Source organism: Abramis brama, assembly GCF_963993115.1.
Source record: "Abramis brama genome assembly, chromosome: 17".
Taxonomy (NCBI): Eukaryota; Metazoa; Chordata; class Actinopteri; order Cypriniformes; family Leuciscidae; genus Abramis; species Abramis brama.
Genome location: NC_139979.1, coordinates 13,385,585 through 13,403,334, shown reverse-complemented (window position 1 = coordinate 13,403,334; position 17,750 = coordinate 13,385,585). Strand labels below are relative to the sequence as shown.

The 17,750-nt window shown below is 37.0% G+C and overlaps 3 protein-coding genes across 4 annotated transcripts in view; 1 reads left to right on the top strand and 2 right to left on the bottom strand.

Moving 5' to 3' along the window:
• Positions 1 to 25: 25 nt before the first annotated feature.
• ccn4b (cellular communication network factor 4b) lies at positions 26 to 5,497 on the bottom strand. Of its 2 annotated transcripts, none has more exons than XM_084088277.1 (5): positions 5,284 to 5,497; positions 3,250 to 3,526; positions 1,443 to 1,700; positions 1,135 to 1,328; positions 26 to 953 (listed from the first exon to the last, which is right to left on the bottom strand). In XM_084088277.1, the coding sequence occupies exons 1-5, from the start codon at positions 5,329 to 5,331 to the stop codon at positions 654 to 656; spliced, it is 1,077 nt and encodes a 358-aa protein (XP_083944403.1). In that variant the 5' UTR covers positions 5,332 to 5,497; the 3' UTR covers positions 26 to 653. The 2 variants fall into 2 exon arrangements, with proteins under 2 accessions (XP_083944403.1, XP_083944404.1); XM_084088278.1 differs by having other exon boundaries at positions 3,273 to 3,526.
• Positions 5,498 to 7,142: 1,645 nt separating this feature from the next.
• tg (thyroglobulin) overlaps positions 7,143 to 17,750 on the bottom strand; it is a gene marked incomplete at its 5' end in the record, with an annotated part of 37,775 nt that continues 27,167 nt past the window's right edge. Inside the window, 8 exons of the mRNA XM_084088274.1 lie at positions 7,143 to 7,626; positions 7,739 to 7,932; positions 8,200 to 8,340; positions 9,030 to 9,137; positions 12,289 to 12,476; positions 12,600 to 12,767; positions 12,862 to 13,026; positions 16,671 to 16,867. Of these exons, the coding sequence (XP_083944400.1) occupies positions 7,490 to 7,626; positions 7,739 to 7,932; positions 8,200 to 8,340; positions 9,030 to 9,137; positions 12,289 to 12,476; positions 12,600 to 12,767; positions 12,862 to 13,026; positions 16,671 to 16,867 (1,298 nt within the window). The 3' untranslated portion in view covers positions 7,143 to 7,489. The remainder of the gene's footprint in view (positions 7,627 to 7,738; positions 7,933 to 8,199; positions 8,341 to 9,029; positions 9,138 to 12,288; positions 12,477 to 12,599; positions 12,768 to 12,861; positions 13,027 to 16,670; positions 16,868 to 17,750) is intronic.
• On the top strand, positions 13,388 to 17,578 carry sla1b (Src like adaptor 1b). Its single transcript, XM_084088275.1, has 7 exons — positions 13,388 to 13,673; positions 14,231 to 14,330; positions 15,111 to 15,197; positions 15,290 to 15,387; positions 15,619 to 15,750; positions 15,864 to 15,987; positions 16,152 to 17,578. Exons 1-7 carry the CDS (start codon positions 13,595 to 13,597, stop codon positions 16,366 to 16,368), a joined length of 837 nt encoding a protein of 278 aa, XP_083944401.1. The 5' UTR covers positions 13,388 to 13,594; the 3' UTR covers positions 16,369 to 17,578.

The window sequence follows — 17,750 nt, the reverse complement described above, 5'->3', positions numbered from 1 at the left end:
GATAATAGAAATACAAGCAAATGCATAAAGAAAAGCATATGTCTTTTTTATTAAATAAAGAGATACATTTCTGAATATTTCCAGAATTAAATATGAACAGCAACAACTTGGCAAAATAAATGTCTGAATAACAAAAAAATCACTGTCACTTATCTTGTATATTTCAGAATATGTATTTCAGAATAAAAAAAATAACACCATTTTAACTCAAATATATATTTTCAAAAACAGATTGCTACAGTATGTGTATTCCTTTAAGGAGAATTCCTTTTATCGTTGAAGGCAATATTTTTTATTAAACATTTTTCGTAAAATACAAAAAGTGATTTTCTTTCTAACTTTGCACAGATTTATAGCAGTAAATCAACAGAACATCTTAAATTTAAAATGTTTTGTCCCTCATAAATCCATAAATCTTGTACCATAATGTCCCTCAGTCTGAACTAACATTCCCCTCACAATCCATCTCAATATGAGTAACTGTGCTTATTTTCATTCATAAACCATCCGATATGATTTCTCATCAACAGTGAACGATTCCTTTCAAAAAACATCCCTGTTTCTGTCACACTGTGAGCATGGATGCTTTTCATAGACTACAAATGAGAGTGCAAGGATGCCATAAAAAGAGATTGCATATGGCTCTCGGTTAATTAGTTAACAATCTCATTGAACTCATAGTATTGCTCCAGATCTGCGAAGATATCGTTTGGATTCCTGCAGGAGAGGTTGCAAAAGCACGCGTTGATCCACATGTATTTCCAAGTAAGAACTGATCCATTTGGACACTCAAACTCCACTTCAATGGTCTTAGACTTGTAGGGGATGCAGCAGCGCTCATCAGTACAGACTCCACAGTACTTGGGCCAATACGCCTTCTTACTGATGCAGCCTGAGATGGTGAAGTTCTGAAACTCTGGCTCTCGGTAAATGTTCAGGCACTTTTTACCCGGCTGAGTCACAGATATGACAGACAGACAGACATTCAATCAATTAATCAATCAATATCGATCTAAAAATCATTTAGATCAGGGATGGGCAACTTAGATTATTCATATTCTATCATTAAAATAAGTGAGGAAAAGTAGAGATGGGTCAGCAAATTAAATATAATTTAAAAAACTTAATTCTTACTCTAAAGTGCTTGGTGATGTCGACCTCACAAGGTCGGAGGTTACACAGTCGGGTCTCTTTCTCCATCACACAGCCAGCATTGTCATTAGAAATGCGCAATGATGTGCCCCGGCCACAGGTCTTTGAGCAGGGACTCCATGGGGTAGTCTGGGTAATGCAATTTTTATGCCAAATATCATTAGTGGTGAGGGACTCTGAAAAAGACATAAAGAAAAGGTGTGAGATTCGTCAATGATGAAGAACTAAAAATGTTATAGTATTCTTATGGACATTTATCACCACGCAAAACAAAATAACGCACTGCTCACCCTCCTCAGGGGCATGTCTGGGGTTGGTCTTGCGTGGTTTACGGGACTCTTCGCAGATCCATTTCTCACAACATTGGCCTGTGATCTTCACTCGCTTGGGCGACTGACACCAGACCCGGGGTGGCAGGGACTCGGTGCAGAGAGACACACATCCAATCGCCCCATTAACACACAGACAGCGGTACTTACAATTGGGCTGGAAACTTTGGCCATTACGGTAAATCACACCGTTATACTCACAGCCTGTTCCCATAACATCTGAAACACAGAAGAGACTGGATCATTTATTTCCTTAAAGGATTAGTTCACTTTCAAATGAAAATTAGCCCATGCTTTACTCACCCTAAAGCCATTCTAGGTGTATTTGACTTTCTTCTTTCAGACGAATACAATCAGAGTTAGATTAAAAAAAAAATCCTGGCTCTTCCAAGCTTTATAATGGCAGTGGATTGCAACCAACAGATTGAAGCTCAAAAACGTGCATCCATCCATCATAAACAAACTTCACACGGCTCTGGGGGGTTAATAAAGGCCTTCTGAAGCGAAGCGATGAGTTTGTGTAAGAAAAATATTCATATTTAAAACTTGAAGTAAAATAACTAGCTTCCAGTCAAACGAACATACAGATTCCACTTAAGTGTAAAGCACAACTTATGCGAGTAATGCAACGTACTGCTGATATTTTCGCTACGCCATGACGCACTACGCTACTTCCAATGTCATTAGTTTCGTAAGTTGCGCATTAGGGGCAAGTGGACTGCGTATGGCTGTTTGGCTGGAAACTAGAATTTTACTTTGTAATGTATTAAATATGAATATTTTTCTTACACAAACGCATCACTTCACTTCAGAAGGCCTTTATTAACCCCCCAGAGCCGTGTGAAGTTTGTTTATGATGGATGGATGCACGTTTTTGAGCTTCAGTCTGTTGGTGCAATTCACTGCCATTATAAAGCTTGGAAGAGCCACAACATTTATTAATATAACTCCAATTGTATTCGTCTGAAAGAAGAAAGTCTTATACACCTAGGATGGCTTGAGAGGGTGAGTAAATCATGGGGTAATTTTAATTTTAAAGTGAACTAATCCTTTAGGTGAAGGACAAGAAACAATACTGAAGAACCCAAAAGGTTTTGTGCCAGAGTACCAATTTGACACGAAATAAGAAAATAAGTAGATATTGCATTTAATCTGTTGGTACTAAACACTGTTGTAATAGTATATGTTTAATTTGAGTATATTAATATTTACATCATTTTCCAATATTGTGGGGTCCAGTCCAGATGTCAAAGACAACATTTTGAAAACCTAGGATTTAAAATCTTATTAAAACCTGGACAAAAACAGAAAGATTTCACATGTGTCCAAATTAAATAAATAAATAATGATAAATAAATAAAAACTATATATATATATTGGACTAGTTAAGTTAAATGGAGGGACAAACCAAACACTAAGTGTTATGTCATGTTAATTTTATTTTACTATTTAATATATTTTATATAAATGATTTATATACACACATTATTTATATGAACATTTCATCTTTTAAAATGCATTGTCAGTCAAATTATTATGCTGATAATATATGTTGTGTATATACTGTATGTATAAATATTAGGGGGGGGGGGGGGGGGCTTATATGCATTATATGTTTCGTCTTTTAAAATGTATTATCAGTTAAATTCTTCACATTTACACAAAATAAACATTTCTTGAAATTGTGTTCTAACTATTTTGTTGTATATTTCATCTAATGCATATGAAATGAAGTCAAGCCAGTTAAAGAATATGTGGGGTCACTTACATGCACACACTCCTTTTTCGTACCTCGGCTTGTCAGCGCTGTAGTCACAGTAAAGTCCTTTATGATAGTCACAGGTATCTCTCTCATTACAGGTTTCCCCCACCTGCTTGGCACAGGCCTTGCAGCAGTCACATCCATCTGTCAACAGGCTAACCCCATGTGGGCAAACAGGGGCACTCTTGGGGCACTTACAGGGCCAACTGCAGTATCGATTTCGGTTATAAGGGTCCAAATCTGTGGTGACAAGAGGAGAGTCTGTGGAGTTGTGGGAACTGGCCTGTGTGGAAGAGAAGAGAGGAGATATGCCACCTTTAGCCACTTTGGGGCAACAGAGAGTTTGCTTTGAAATTACATTGAAATTGGACCATTTTAATAGGCTCCCAAAACTTCACTGCAGAGAATGCATTAGATTAGTTTCTAATATGAACAATAAAATAGCACATAATCACTTTTAAACAGAATTAGGCCTACTGTTTATCTATATAAAAAATTGCTCATCTGAACAGAGATCCAAAAAGAGAGAAATGCAACATTATTGTCACATAAATTTTCCTTTTTGTAAATCAAACACTGCCTGCAACAGTTTTGGTTCTCAGTCTCATTTGTTATCTCGCTCCAGTAAATCAGGCTGTGTTTCTCTCAACAGTGGATGAAATGGAAACCCAGATTAGAACAGAAGGGAAGAAGAGAAGAGTAAATCTCTGAAAAACCACTACAAACGTAGCTACGCGCTGTTCCAGACCAGGCCACTAAGTGCAAATAGCCTGCCTTGTTGGCCATTTAAACTAACTCCGCCCACTGACGTCTGGTTGGGCCGGACAAAATTAAGGAAGATGCAGATTTGTCAACAGCTGTAATAGGGTAAGGCGTGTTGCAGAAATTTTACGCAAATAGAGTTCGAATCTGCCTTTTGCCAAACTCGCTCTACTCCCTTTTCCCATCTCATATCAGATCAGAAAGGCATTTATTTTCAATAAAAATTTTGAAAAAATTCGAAAAGTGGAAATAAAGTGTCTAACGTGTCATGTGTTTAATAATAAAGTGTTTATCAGTTAGGGTTAGGGATAGGTGTGGGAGGGCTTATTGTCCCAATAAGGCAAGTGGTACTCACTGCAGAGTCAAATGACGCCCAGCTCCAACTCTCTGGACATCTAATGGGGTGGAAGGATAGAGTTGTTGGATATTTTAGCTCCACCCATTAGGGCCAAATTACATTTTACATTACAATTACAAATGACATTTTGTCTAACGAGGAGGAGCTAGACATAAGCTCCACCCATTTGCTCTGCAGTGAGCAGCCTCTCCAATAAGGCGGCATCTATTGAATTATTTTTATAAAAATAATAATTTACTATCTGTTATTATTGCAAACTTAATGTACAACAACACTGAGAAGCTAATCATAATATCTGCCGCTATTTATAAATATAAATAGCATCTAATTACTATTTACACTTATTGCAAAGATAATACTGGTATTTTTGCATAGTATAATCTATTGCTACTTGCACTTAGTGTAATTATAGATCTTTTGCTATTTGTACAAAGTGCAAATAACCGCTGCCATACATCAACACCTTTTTATATAGCCTAACTGTTGCATAAGCAATTTCACATTTTCAATCAAAATGTTGTAGGCTGCTAAATATCGAGGCTGCACATGCGCGTTAAATTATATTCTGTACATTACAGCACATGTGTTATTGCAAAGACGTCAACAAATGTGGTGAAATAAAATTAAAAACATTATTGTCATCATGATGACCAATCAAACTGTCATTTTCAGTTTTGGAAAAAATAATAATTTAGGTTTTTATTTGAGGGTTGGAATGAATGTGCATGTAGGCAATGAATTTGAAAGGCAAATCGCGCTTTCCAAGAACCAGCTACGGTGTCTCGCGCGATCAAGGAACTACTTTACTGAGCTAAAAGGCAGTTTATATTCTTCTTGTTTTCTTTAATTGTTAAAAAACGCCTTTAGTTGCATTTTTATATTAAAATACTGCGTTAAATCAACAGAATGATAAGACTTACCTGGTGCACACTGGCTGTCAAAAGAATCCACAACAGGAGTCTCCACATTACTATATTCCTGAGAGAAATACATTGAAACAAGAAATGTTGTTTTCTACAGTTACAATCCACAAGCGTTCCCTCGTGGCATTCACGGTGACACGCGCAGATGTGTCGGTCAGAGTTACTGGAGTCTCACTTTTCGTCAGTCTGTCAGATTTAGTGGGAGTTTTCTGGACGTTTTCCTTCAGTTCACTCCAGTTCAATCGTCAAGGTGGGGGTTGGAATCAAAATAAAACATCTAAATTATTTAGAAAGTGAACTTTTCCAACAGTTATAACGTATTATAAAATTACTAACATAGAAGACAAATGTTTAGATTTCTCACATCGTAATCATGTCTTTGCTGGCAATAATTATGGCATGACATGAAATGTAAGCAAGCCATTCATTCTGAAACCTCACTTATTCTTCAGAAGATGTATACCATAGGGAACACACGAACCAAACAACTTAAATTCATAGTGTGTGCACAATGATGTTTTGAGTAATCTGTTTTTGACTTGTCAAAGAATCTGATGAAGGACATTTACAGTAAGTATAATGGTGTTATAGTCAGGATATTCCTTATTATAAGCAGAGGGGTTAGTTATGTAAATAGGAGAGGAAGATATGATAATCTATATGATAACCAATAGTTAATTCATTACTCATATTACCCTAACTGCTTGATATTTGGAGAGAAATAACTCCAGCGAGCAGCAAGAATTCAAGATAAGAGCAGTTGGACCAGGACAGAGAACTGTGTCCCCGAAAAAACATTTCCTCCTGCACTGCCAGGACGTGAGAATGTAGGTGTAAGAAACCAGATATTGGTAATACTCATTTTAAAATGTACTTAAAATTGATTAACAAAACATGCACTGTAAAAATATTCAGTTCAGAAACTGGTTAATACAGTAAAAAAAATATATATATATAATATGTTATCATCCCATTATTACCATGTCATTTATGGGGAAGATTTATGGTGATTTTGGTAGTTTAAGTAGACCATCCTATTAACATTATATTACACTGTTTTTTACAGTGCTTGAATCTACTGTAATGTATTGAACAACAATAATAATAAAAAAAATCTAAACTAGATTTCAGAAATAATTTGGCTTTTTTTCTGTTATATTTCATGAAATATTAAAAAAGGAACTAATTCATTAAAAAAATGTTGATTTAAGTGCATTGTTTGCTGGGAAAAATGCATAGCTACATTTTAAAAGTCACATGCGGTAAAGATTGAGCACTACTGCTGAGGTTTCCACTATTTACAAATTAAAAATCGACTGCTGGGCAGCCTGCCACTGATGCACTAAACAGAACAGTACAAATTCTAAACTAATCTCCTAGACCACAGACTAAAAAAACATAGCTTTAATATTTCAGCCCTTAAACGTGCAACTTTGTTTCATAGTTCATGTGGAAAATATACCACATTCTGAGAAAATGCCCTAAACCTTGACTTCATTCATATGGGTGGACTGAACGTAATCAAAAGTGTCCAGACAGCCAGAGCAGAATAGTCTAGACAAAGAGGAAAGGCTTCTTATAATCTCCAGGAATAAAGTGATAATTAGTATCTCAGAATAGCCCTCAGTCAGTGGCACACGAGCCTGTGGCAGCATCTGGAAACTTGCAGAAAGTGAAACGGTCAGGATTACTCATATATTCTTCTGGCACTTTGGTCAGTCCTTATTCCATGTGACTGAATGATGTCTTCATTTTAATGTTAAATCACCTCATTAATTATTAATGAAGATAATCTAATGCTCTATATTTATATATCATTTTCACACACACACACACACACACACAAAACAATTACCCACTGCAGACTGAATTTATTAATCAAAATAATATGATGATATCTCTATATGTGGTATGCCGTTTATAATACATCTGTTGCATGATTTATGTTTTATAATGCTGGTGTGGTCAAAGAAAAATTTCAGCCTTGGTTGACAAAGTTGTATTGTATTGTGTTGTAAAATTTGAACATTGAAGAATAAACCATAAGTGTTTTCAATACAGTTTATTGCTTAAGTTCTACTATGAATGTTCATTGAGTCATACTCACTATGATTTACACATCAACAGAAATACCAAAATAACAGAGTGCTAAGCCTGAATTGGTTCTGGAACAAGCGATTACAAGTAAATCTAAATTGTGAGACTAACTGTAAGCATCTTTCTCAGATTTAGGTTTGCTTGGAGTCAGAAAGAAGCTGGTATCTGGGAGTGACTTGGGCTCTTGGGTTGGAGTTTGAATTCCTCCAGTATCTCCCACTGAAGTCCCACAGGATAATTTGGCTGGTAAAAGTGCACAAAATCAGCATTTATGACTGGTCAAACACTGTAATCTTCCAATCTCTACATTTAAAGACCACCAGGAGTTTATATGGATGTGTAGAGCAGTACTAACCAGTAGAGGAGATCAGAGCCAGCACATATTGAGACCAGAAGGAACACTGAGGGCTCTGGAGGTTCTTGCGGTTACTGAGCGTAAAGGACAGCTCTTTATAGCCACGTCCACCCGGGTGAGGCATGAACTCAGGCCATGGGGGCAAGAGCTTACTGAAGGACGTCCTAGATGTTGCAAGAGGCAGGTTGGGGTTTCTGTGAAGAGCAGAGGAGAGATGAACAGACCAGTGCAAAATCATTACAGTCGGCATGATATGAAAATTCACCCTTTTTTTTAAATGCATGCTATTGATCTTCTTGTGAACAACTCATTCATGCAGGTTTCATTTGATCAGATCTGCCTCCATCCAATCAACAACCTTTTTTTCGATAATTCGTTTCACTCAGATCTGAAGAAAAGATCTGTCGGTACTTTTGTTACATCGCAACTTTAAAAAATATATAAAAATGGTTGATAAATACCCAGACTTTATGAAGTTTGTCATGTAGTTCATGACTTGCAGAGTAAGCATTCTCTCTTTTGAGCTGAAGAGGTCTTGTTTTTCTGAGGCAAGAGGAACTCCAAAGAGGAACTGCACATCCATTGGAGCTGACAGATCAACACTGTGACAAAAATATATTTAGACAGGGATCATACAAAGAAATTTAGACAGGGATCATACAAAGAAATACAAAGTTTTTGAAATTTAAGTCTTGGAAAACTCTTAAAAACAGCCATATTTCTGAAAAGGTACTTGAATTACTGGAAGACAAAAAGCTATATTAGAAAATAGAGTTCAATGTTATTGATAAAACTATCTTTTCTCACCCGTCTGATATTGATATAGAGCCATTTCACATGGCTATAAGCGTGATATTGCTCAAATATTTATTCAAGTATATGACACAGCTTTCATTCTTCAGGTCAATCATATATTCAGGGAGAAAAAAATCAGTTTGAATAAGGAAAGCGATATCTTTGTCATAGTATCCTTTCAATGGTTAAAGTTACCACAGCCATTGCATGTGCTGCACTTTATTTGTACCATTTTGTTAAAATTATTTATCTATTTACCTTTTTTAGAATTTGAAAGATTATAAAGATATGGTTTGATAAGTGAGATATCTCATTGTAGTCCTTGAAAACCAGAAAAGAAGTGCTTGAAAAGTCCTTTTCCATTTTACAGTATCTGTACAAACCCTGTTTAGAATACACAGAGATTCTTCTTGGATCTGATAGATGTTATTTTGAATGGAACCAAGTCATGTGCAGTGAAGTAAGTATGATATTATGTGTGTGGAATGAGAGGCACCTGTTGTAGGCAGTGTCCTCAGGTAGGTGGTACATGTGAACACTGGACCGTGTGTTTGCTGCCCAGAATTCAGCCATGTCCACAGCTGGACAGATGATAAAGAGGTCTCTGTAGAAATAAAGGGCCATGATATGGATGGCATGCATAGCAAGGGACAGGCAGCAAAATCTGCATCTTAGGATTTTCATAACAACACAGGAGCCACTTTTTTACCACTTTTACACATCGGGCAGTATCGCAACAACAGGAAATGAAGCTGGACATAGACTTGGTTTTATCAGGTTCTATAAGTTCTGTTTAAGTTGTAAAAAGTCCTTTCCTGTTTGTGTTGCTATGCTGCGGTGCCTTTATGTGCTGCAGGTCAGAGGGGTGTGTCACATGTGTTGGTCAGGTTTGGTCTGTACTATATCTGACACTAGTGATTATGTGGGCAGCCAGCTTATCCTCTTTCTGAACTTCTGAGCTACTGACAATTCAGAGAAAGAACAGGAATCAGGACATAGAAGTGGAAAGAAAAATGTGAAATTGCCCTTCAGAGATTAGCTAATCTTTTTTTTATTTTAATATTTTAACTTCATTCTAGCAGACATTTAATTTTACTCAACATAAAATATTTTGGCTATGATTCCAACAGTGAACAATGCAGTGTTTGGAGATATGTGGTAATCACAAACAACAATAAATCAAAAGAAAAAGAAAGAGCTTTTGGTTAAATGGACTATTGTCTGCTGAATTTTCCAGACACACTTGAGTAAATTCTCTCCTCTTCAGAATAATATAATAATGTTTGACAGAAACTGAGCTCAAGATGGCTGTATCTGCCATGTATCATTCAGAGCTGGGTCATTTCTGCCATAACCTATATTAAGGTAGATAAACATATTTCTGTCAGGACCACTATCGTCAAAGATGATTGACAATTAGCATACAGTTTGGGTTGGCGGTATGCTTCTGTTCTGGCAAGAATTCCCTGCCCATATTACTAAAGGTAGACTTGGATCAGCTGAGAGTCAGCTGATGCGAGCTTGACTAACTTGACCTGCCAGAACTAATGCTACACTTGATTACTTTAAAAGTCATCAAATTGTCAGTAAAACATTATTAAAAGTGCCATAGACTATTTTTACAGTATTGTTTTTCGGTATACAGTGAGGAAAATAAGTATTTGAACACCCTGCTATTTTGCAAGTTCTCATTCAAGAAATCATGGAGGGGTCTGAAATTGTCATCGTAGGTGCATGTCCACTGTGAGAGACATAATCTAAAAAAAAAAATCCAGAAATCACAATGTATGATTTTTTAACTATTTATTTGTATGATACAGCTGCAAATAAGTATTTGAACACCTGAGAAAATCAATGTTAGTGGAATTATGACCAAAAAGTTCTATTTTGGTCTCATCTGACCACATGACTTTCTCCCATGACTCCTCTGGATCATCCAAATGGTCATTGGCATACTTAAGACGGGCCTTGACATGTGCTGGTTCAAGCAGGGGAACCTTCAGTGCCATGCATGATTTCAAACCATGACGTCTTAGTGTATTACCAACAGTAACCTTGGAAATGGTGGTCCCAGCTCTTTTCAGGTCATTGACCAGCCCCTCCCGTGTAGTTCTGGGCTGATTTCTCACCTTTCTTAGGATCATTGAGACCCCACGAGGTGAGATCTTGCATGGAGCCCCAGTCCGAGGGAGATTGACAGTCATGTTTAGCTTCTTCCATTTTCTAATGATTGCTCCAACAGTGGACCTTTTTTCACCAAGCTGCTTGGCAATTTCCCTGTAGCCCTTTCCAGCCTTGTGGAGGTGTACAATTTTGTCTCTAGTGTCTTTGGACAGCTCTTTGGTCTTGGCCATGTTAGTAGTTGGATTCTTACTGATTGTATGGGGTGGACAGGTGTCTTTATGCAGCTAACGACCTCAAACAGGTGCATCTAATAATAAATGGAGTGGAGGTGGACATTTTAAAGGCAGACTAACAGGTCTTTGAGGGTCAGAATTCTAGCTGATAGACAGGTGTTCAAATACTTATTTGCAGCTGTATCATACAAATAAATAGTTAAAAAATCATATATTGTGATTTCTGGATTTTTTTTTTTTTTATTATGTCTCTCACAGTGGACATGCACCTACGATGACAATTTCAGACCCCTCCATGATTTCCAAGTGGGAGAACTTGCAAAATAGCAGGGTGTTCAAATACTTATTTTCCTCACTGTATGCATAGTCTTCCTGTTCTAAAATTAGCTGTCTCCATCCAGTATATGTCTCCATGTCATTTTAAGTGCAATGCAATTGTTTTCAGATCAGTGAGTGAAAGCTTCTGTTAGGACTGTTTTAAACAAGTATTTTTCAGTCGAAACCCAGATATACCATTTCCTTCCTCTTTGCTACTATAGCCTACCCACCCACAGTGAATGTAAGACAACCACAGGTTAAGCGCAGAGTCCTAACCTAAGGCTCTGGATTCCTCTGCATTCCAGACCACTTAACATTTTTTTGTTTTTCAAGGATCTGAACAAAGATACTAGAAGGGCAGCTGTGAACACACTGAGATTTGCTATTGTTCACTTTGGCATCTAACTAAAAAGTTTGCAACTAGCATTCAAAGCTTTACAAACAAAAAGCTGATCATGGGCTTTTGAATTCAATTAAAACTCTTTTTTATTGGTATGATATTTTAATGATTGTGAAAGAAGTCTACTATGCTCACAAAGGCTGCATTTATTTGGTCAGTGAAGACAGTTACAATTTAGAATAACTGTTTTCTAGTTTAATATATTTTAAAATGTAATTTATACCGGTGATGGCAAAGCTGAATTTTCAGCATCATTACTCCAGTCTTCAGTGTCACATGATCCTTCAGAAATCATTCTAATATGTTGGTTTGCTGCTCCAGAAACATTTCTTAACAACATTATAACAGTTGAAAACATTGTAATTTTGTATAGTAATACACACATATACAATGTGTGTGTATATGTGTGTGTATATATATATAAACATTTCAGAATTATTTGATGAGTAGAAAGTTCAAAAGAACAGCATTTATTTGAAATGGAAATCTTTTGTAATATTATAAATGTTTTTAATGTCACTTTTGATAAATACGTTTATTGTGTCCTCACTGAAAAGTATTACCGGTAATTGACCATAAATTTTTGAATGGTAGTGTAACTTTGGAACATGCTTTCTCTGCAACATTCTGATAAAGACAAGAAAATATACTTCTGTTCTGTAAGACCTTTGACCTCTTACCTTGTAGCGTTTTCCAGAGCACGAGAGAACACATTGTACCCTGAGGGTGTGGGGGAGTGCTGCAAAGAGTAGAACCAGGTCGCTGCCTCCTTCACGAAAGCATTAGCATCATCTCCACCCAGAGAGTTAGACAGGGCCGCGTAAAACGCTGTCTTACTGTCAGCCCTTCCCTGAAGCTGCTCAAAATTCTTCTCAAATTAATGAAACAGAAAAGTGTCAATAAGAAAATGTCACAGTATTCTATTATATCTGACACCCTACTAATGAATATTCTGAATAATGCTTTCATTCTGATATATGTGTCCCCTGACCTTGATGTTCTTGGCTCTGCTGATGAGGCCGTCTTCAACTGACGAGCCCAGAAGTAATTCAACTCTGTGGAAGCGTCCGGAACGCAGGACCACAGAAGGTTTTTCCCGAACCACAGTTCCATCAACCACTGGAGACCAGGCCTGCAGGGGACCACTCACAGCCAACAACTACACACAAACACACCAAGAGAATGTTAAACAAAGATAATGATCGCTTTTAGACTTTTTTGTGCTTTTTCTTCACAAAGGTGACCCATTGTACCTTGGTCTGGGCAGCATTAATGCTCTGAGCCGGTTTGCTCCTCAAACAAGTCAGTATCTGTGTAGTATCAGCTGCCGAGCAGCCAAGTTCTCTAGCCAGAGATGCAGTTTGCGCCTGGGCTTTAGATGTACTCATTACAACAGCAGGCGAAAACACAGATCCACCCTGCAAGCATACAACAGCATTGTTTAGCATTGCATGAGACCACTAAAAAGGTATCTGGATCTTAAGTCAACAACCATGATGAATTATTATACTACTTTTGTTAATATTATACGATTTTTGTTATACTACTCGGTTTGAGAACTGAGAAAGAATTAGGCCACATCAAAGCACATTCTATATTAATGCATTATGGTTCAGATCATAAAAAAACTTTTCAAAACAGAAAATCATGAAACCATGATGAAGTTTCTTTGCATACCACAGCTATTTATACACGTTTACCCGAAGCTGCATGCGTAGCACATATTTGAAAGAATTTGCATGTGATTATAAAGCATTTCATTTCAGCACTTCCTATTTTTGCTTAAATGTGAAGTGGAAAGTGTGGTGAGAAACAGTTTCCCCGTTTACTCGAGCCATGCCCTTAAAGTCTTATCAGTGGGAAGTTGCACAACAGAAAAATAGCAGAATCTCTTTGCTCAGAACAGGAGATTGTCTCAGTCTGGACTGACATCTGATGGCTGATCAGATGTGATAAATCTGTAGGAATACTAGTGGGAGATTGACAATGGGAGGCGCTCAGGCAAGCCAAAGAACCCCAGAGGATTTCAGACAAACTAATACTAATGAAGCCTTACCAACGAGAGGTACGAAAATGCTGAGCACTGTTTGAGTGACAATGTATGAGTGGTTTCAAGTGATGTTTCTAGTTATTGTAGGCAGATGCCACATCGTTTCGATCATTTGCAGATGTTGTGTGTATGAAGAGACTCAAACTGTATTAAAACAAAGATATCAGTTCTCTTTCTGAGCAGAATGTGCAGCATAAGCTGTGGTCTGTCCTTGATCTGAAATAATATTCAAAAGACTAAACTGAACTTCTCTTTTCAAAAACAAATGAAGTTTCAAAACAGATGTGTATGACCTAAAAAAATATAAAGTTGCTAAGATTAGACACAGATGTGCAGAATTATCTGGTAACATGCTCATGACCAAATGGTGATAAAATCAGACGTTTGTTTTTTTGTTTCGTCAGTCAGTCAGTCTTGACTTAATAAATGATCAAGCTAAAAAGTTAGCTTAAAAGCTAATGGAGTTCATAAGCTAATTACTTCCTTGATATAAGAAAACATCAAGTAGCATACATAAACATTATTAAAATCCTTTTTGCCAAGATACAGAAGTAGTATTTTCTATTTTACAGTGCATGAGAATGACACTGCAGTAGTGCTGGATAACTACCCTCCTCCGGACATCTGCGAGCCCATATTTCGAATGGGAGATTGGCTGAAAATAGTGTCTGAGTAAGCATTATTATTTCATGTTTCTACATATATGTTTTTACACATTTTACAAGATTACTATTACACAGGCAAGCACATATACAGCCATTCAAAAGTTTGGGTTTGGTAAGATTTTTTTTTATTTTTTTAAGAAGTCTCATATGCTGACCAAGGCTGCATTTATTAGATTAAAAATACAGTAAAAACAGTAATATTATGAAATATTATAACAATTTAAAATAGCTGTTTTCTATGTAATTTATACCTGGGATGGCAAAGCTAAATTTTCAGCAGCTATTCTAAAAATCATTCTAATATGCTGATTTGGTGCTCAAGAACCATTTCTTATCATCAATGTTGAAAACAGTTCGTACAAACAGATTATTTAATGATTAGAAAGTTTAAAAGAAAATAATTTATTTAAATTGGAGCGACTTTATTGTCAGTTTCGATCAATTTAATGCTTCCTTGCAGAATAAAAGTATTAATATATCACTGACACCAAACCTTTTAATAGTAGTGTTTAGGAATATTTTCTAGAGACAATTGTGTCTAAACTTTTAGGTTTAGGAGTGTTTGTATTCAATTGTATTTACAGTAATGTTTGACAGTTGTTGGGCTCAATGTGTGAATGCATAACTGACCACAAAACCCTGCAGCCAGTGTTAGCATTAACACTACCTTCCGCTGTTTATCACACACAAAACTTGTTTTTCACTTGTTTTTTTTGTTTGTTTTTTTGATAATTATAAACTGAGAAATGACACAAGAAGCATAACTGTCCACCTCACTTTCTTTCAGGGAAGGGTATTGGTGGAAGGTCTACTCAGTCAGCACAAAGGAAGTGAACTATATACCGCACTGTCATGCCACAAAAGTCTACCATGGGTAGGTTGTGAATTGCAAAATAAACAAGCTAATCGTCAGTTAGCCTACGCTAACTGTTTAAGTGCTAATGGAAACATTCTCGATTGTCTCAGCTGGCTGTTTGAAAGTGTGACCAGACCAAAAGCTGAGGAACTGCTTCGACTCCCAGGGAACCGAGTGGGGTCGTTCATGATTAGAGAGAGCACAAAAGGTCACAATACAACTTTAAAACGAACATTAAACTCTAGTCTAGTCTCACACAGCCAGACAGCATAAGGTCTGGTCCATATTGAAGCTTATTTTTCACAAGAACTGCCCACTAAACAGGAAGAAACTGTCTGACAGAAAGAGTTTTATAAATAGATTAATCCAAATTATCTACTAAATAATGTTTTTGGTGTATATGTTTGATGTTACAATCATATTACTTGTATTTTTGTAGGTATGTACAGCTTATCTGTGCGCCACAGAACTATTAAGCATTATCGGATAGTTCGAATGCCAAACAACTGGTACTTCATCTCTCCACGCCTCACGTTTCAGTGTCTGGAAGATCTGGTCAACCACTACTCTGGTAAATCATGTAATACATTAAAAAAATAAATAAATAAATAGTAATTTGTGCTGTTTTAGTGTAAAAGATGGACATCTGTTTGATGCAGATTTTCCCCTCTTGCTCTTGTTTAGATATAGCAGACGGCCTGTGCTGTGTTCTTACTGGCCCGTGCTTGGCCGTCTGTGAAACACACCTGAGTGAGCGCATGAAATCGACTAGGAGTAAATTATCCTTTGACTGGAGAGCAGTGAACAGGTAAGAAAATCAGTAAAAGCCGCTCAAATGTTGTTTCTTAAAGGGATAGTTCAAAACTGAGATTCACCTGATCAGTGTTTGAACTTTCACATAAACATGGAAGAATTTAAAATACTGTAAACCTTTTCAGACAAAATCTTTAATAATGATACACTTTCTCTCAGCTCCGAGCTCATCCCACAGAGTACAAGCCCTTCGGCGGTCAGCTATGGGGTTCAGAACAGTGTCTCTTCCTACCTGTCTTTGCTGGGAGAGCAGGAAAAGCCAGAGAGAAAGAAATTTAGTTTGAAGAAGAAGAGGTGGAGGTCTGTCTACACACTGCCGAACCACCAGCTTGACAATTTGGCCACTGTGGAGGACAACTATGAGGAGGTGCATTGATAGATCCCCAGCTAATTCATTTGAGGTGGTCAAAAGCTGATATCTAAAGGCACTGTTGTTTGTGAATACTAAAGGGACTGAATTTTTGTCAGAGAAACATTTGGAATATTTTCTTAAACATGTTTATTATTCAAGTTTAGGATTACGAATTAGTGCTTTAAGATGCTTGTGTAACCATGATTCATTATTTTTGGACTGGGGTAGATAGATTTTACTGTAAATGTAACCTCAGGCATTAGTCTTGTTACACAAAACAGTGGTGTTATATAACCGGCAATGGGACCCCAGATTTCTGTTCTTACCATTAGTAAAGCTCGGCGGAAGGGTGATGAAGCTGATGGCGAGGTGAGATGAAGGCTCGCAATGTCGGCTCCGTTTCTCTCTGCCCCTATTGTGACTTTAGTGGGGTCTCCTCCAAACAGAGCAATGTTTTTCTGAACCCAACCCAGAGCAGCTGCCTGGTCTTGCAACCCATAATTCCCCGGCAGAGCACTGGAACCTATACAGAGTGAACAGACTTCAATTCATGAGGCACATTCTGGATCTCCAAATGTATTTTCCACACTATCACTCAAGAAGATTTGCAGTAGATTACTGAGAAATTACCTTCGCACTATAATCAGCATGTGAGAGTCCATTCATTATAGAGACAACAAAAATAATAATAATCATTTTTTAAATGTTTACTCAAATCTTCAAAGCTCCACAAGGGTTTAGCTGGGAAACTCAAGGAAGCCAATCAGGCTTCTGCAGAGCTTTCACTGTGTGTTGTTTTTGGCTGGACAGTGAAAGCTCATCCTGGCAGACTACTCAAAGACACCAGTTAGGCCCCCTTTTCAAACTTACTCAACCAACGTTGGCAAAGGGGAAAAGAATCTGAATATTTTCACAACCACTGTGTGGAATGGAACTTCTCACATGGACCTTACGCAACTATATTTCATAACCATATTCCATTCCATTTTTTTTGGAATTCCATTATATGGAAGAAATGATCCCATTTGTGCAATACGTCATTCTGTTCTAACCTAACAGACCTTCCAGGGCACGGTTTAAATCCAGTGTAGGATATACATTAAACTGTCTCCATAACACTGAGAATCATTCCTTAAAACATTTTCAGGACTTTTCAGCATAAAGTGCCAAGGAAGTCTTTCTATTTTTTGTTGCATGACAATAAAAAAAGCAAATAAATATATTTTTGCTGTAAGGTATTTGTTTTGTTTTTTTGACCAAAATTTATACAAGGATCCATTAATTTGATCAAAAGTGACAGGACTTTTACATCGTTACAAGATAATTCTATTTCAAATAAATGCTGTTCTCTAGAACTTTCTGTTAATCAAAGAATCCTGAAAAAATGCATCACGGTTTCTACAAAA

Coding starts and splice junctions, on each gene's coding strand:
- sla1b (XM_084088275.1), top strand. CDS start 13,595: ATGGGAGGCGCTCAGGCAAGCCAAAGAACCCCAGAGGATTTCAGACAA. Junction 14,331..15,110: donor TGGCTGAAAATAGTGTCTGA/GTAAGCATTATT, acceptor ACTTTCTTTCAG/GGAAGGGTATTGGTGGAAGG. Junction 15,988..16,151: donor GACTGGAGAGCAGTGAACAG/GTAAGAAAATCA, acceptor ACTTTCTCTCAG/CTCCGAGCTCATCCCACAGA.
- ccn4b (XM_084088277.1), bottom strand. CDS start 5,331: ATGTGGAGACTCCTGTTGTGGATTCTTTTGACAGCCAGTGTGCACCAG. Junction 3,527..5,283: donor TGACAGCCAGTGTGCACCAG/GTAAGTCTTATC, acceptor TCTTCCACACAG/GCCAGTTCCCACAACTCCAC. Junction 1,329..1,442: donor CAGACATGCCCCTGAGGAGG/GTGAGCAGTGCG, acceptor TGTCTTTTTCAG/AGTCCCTCACCACTAATGAT.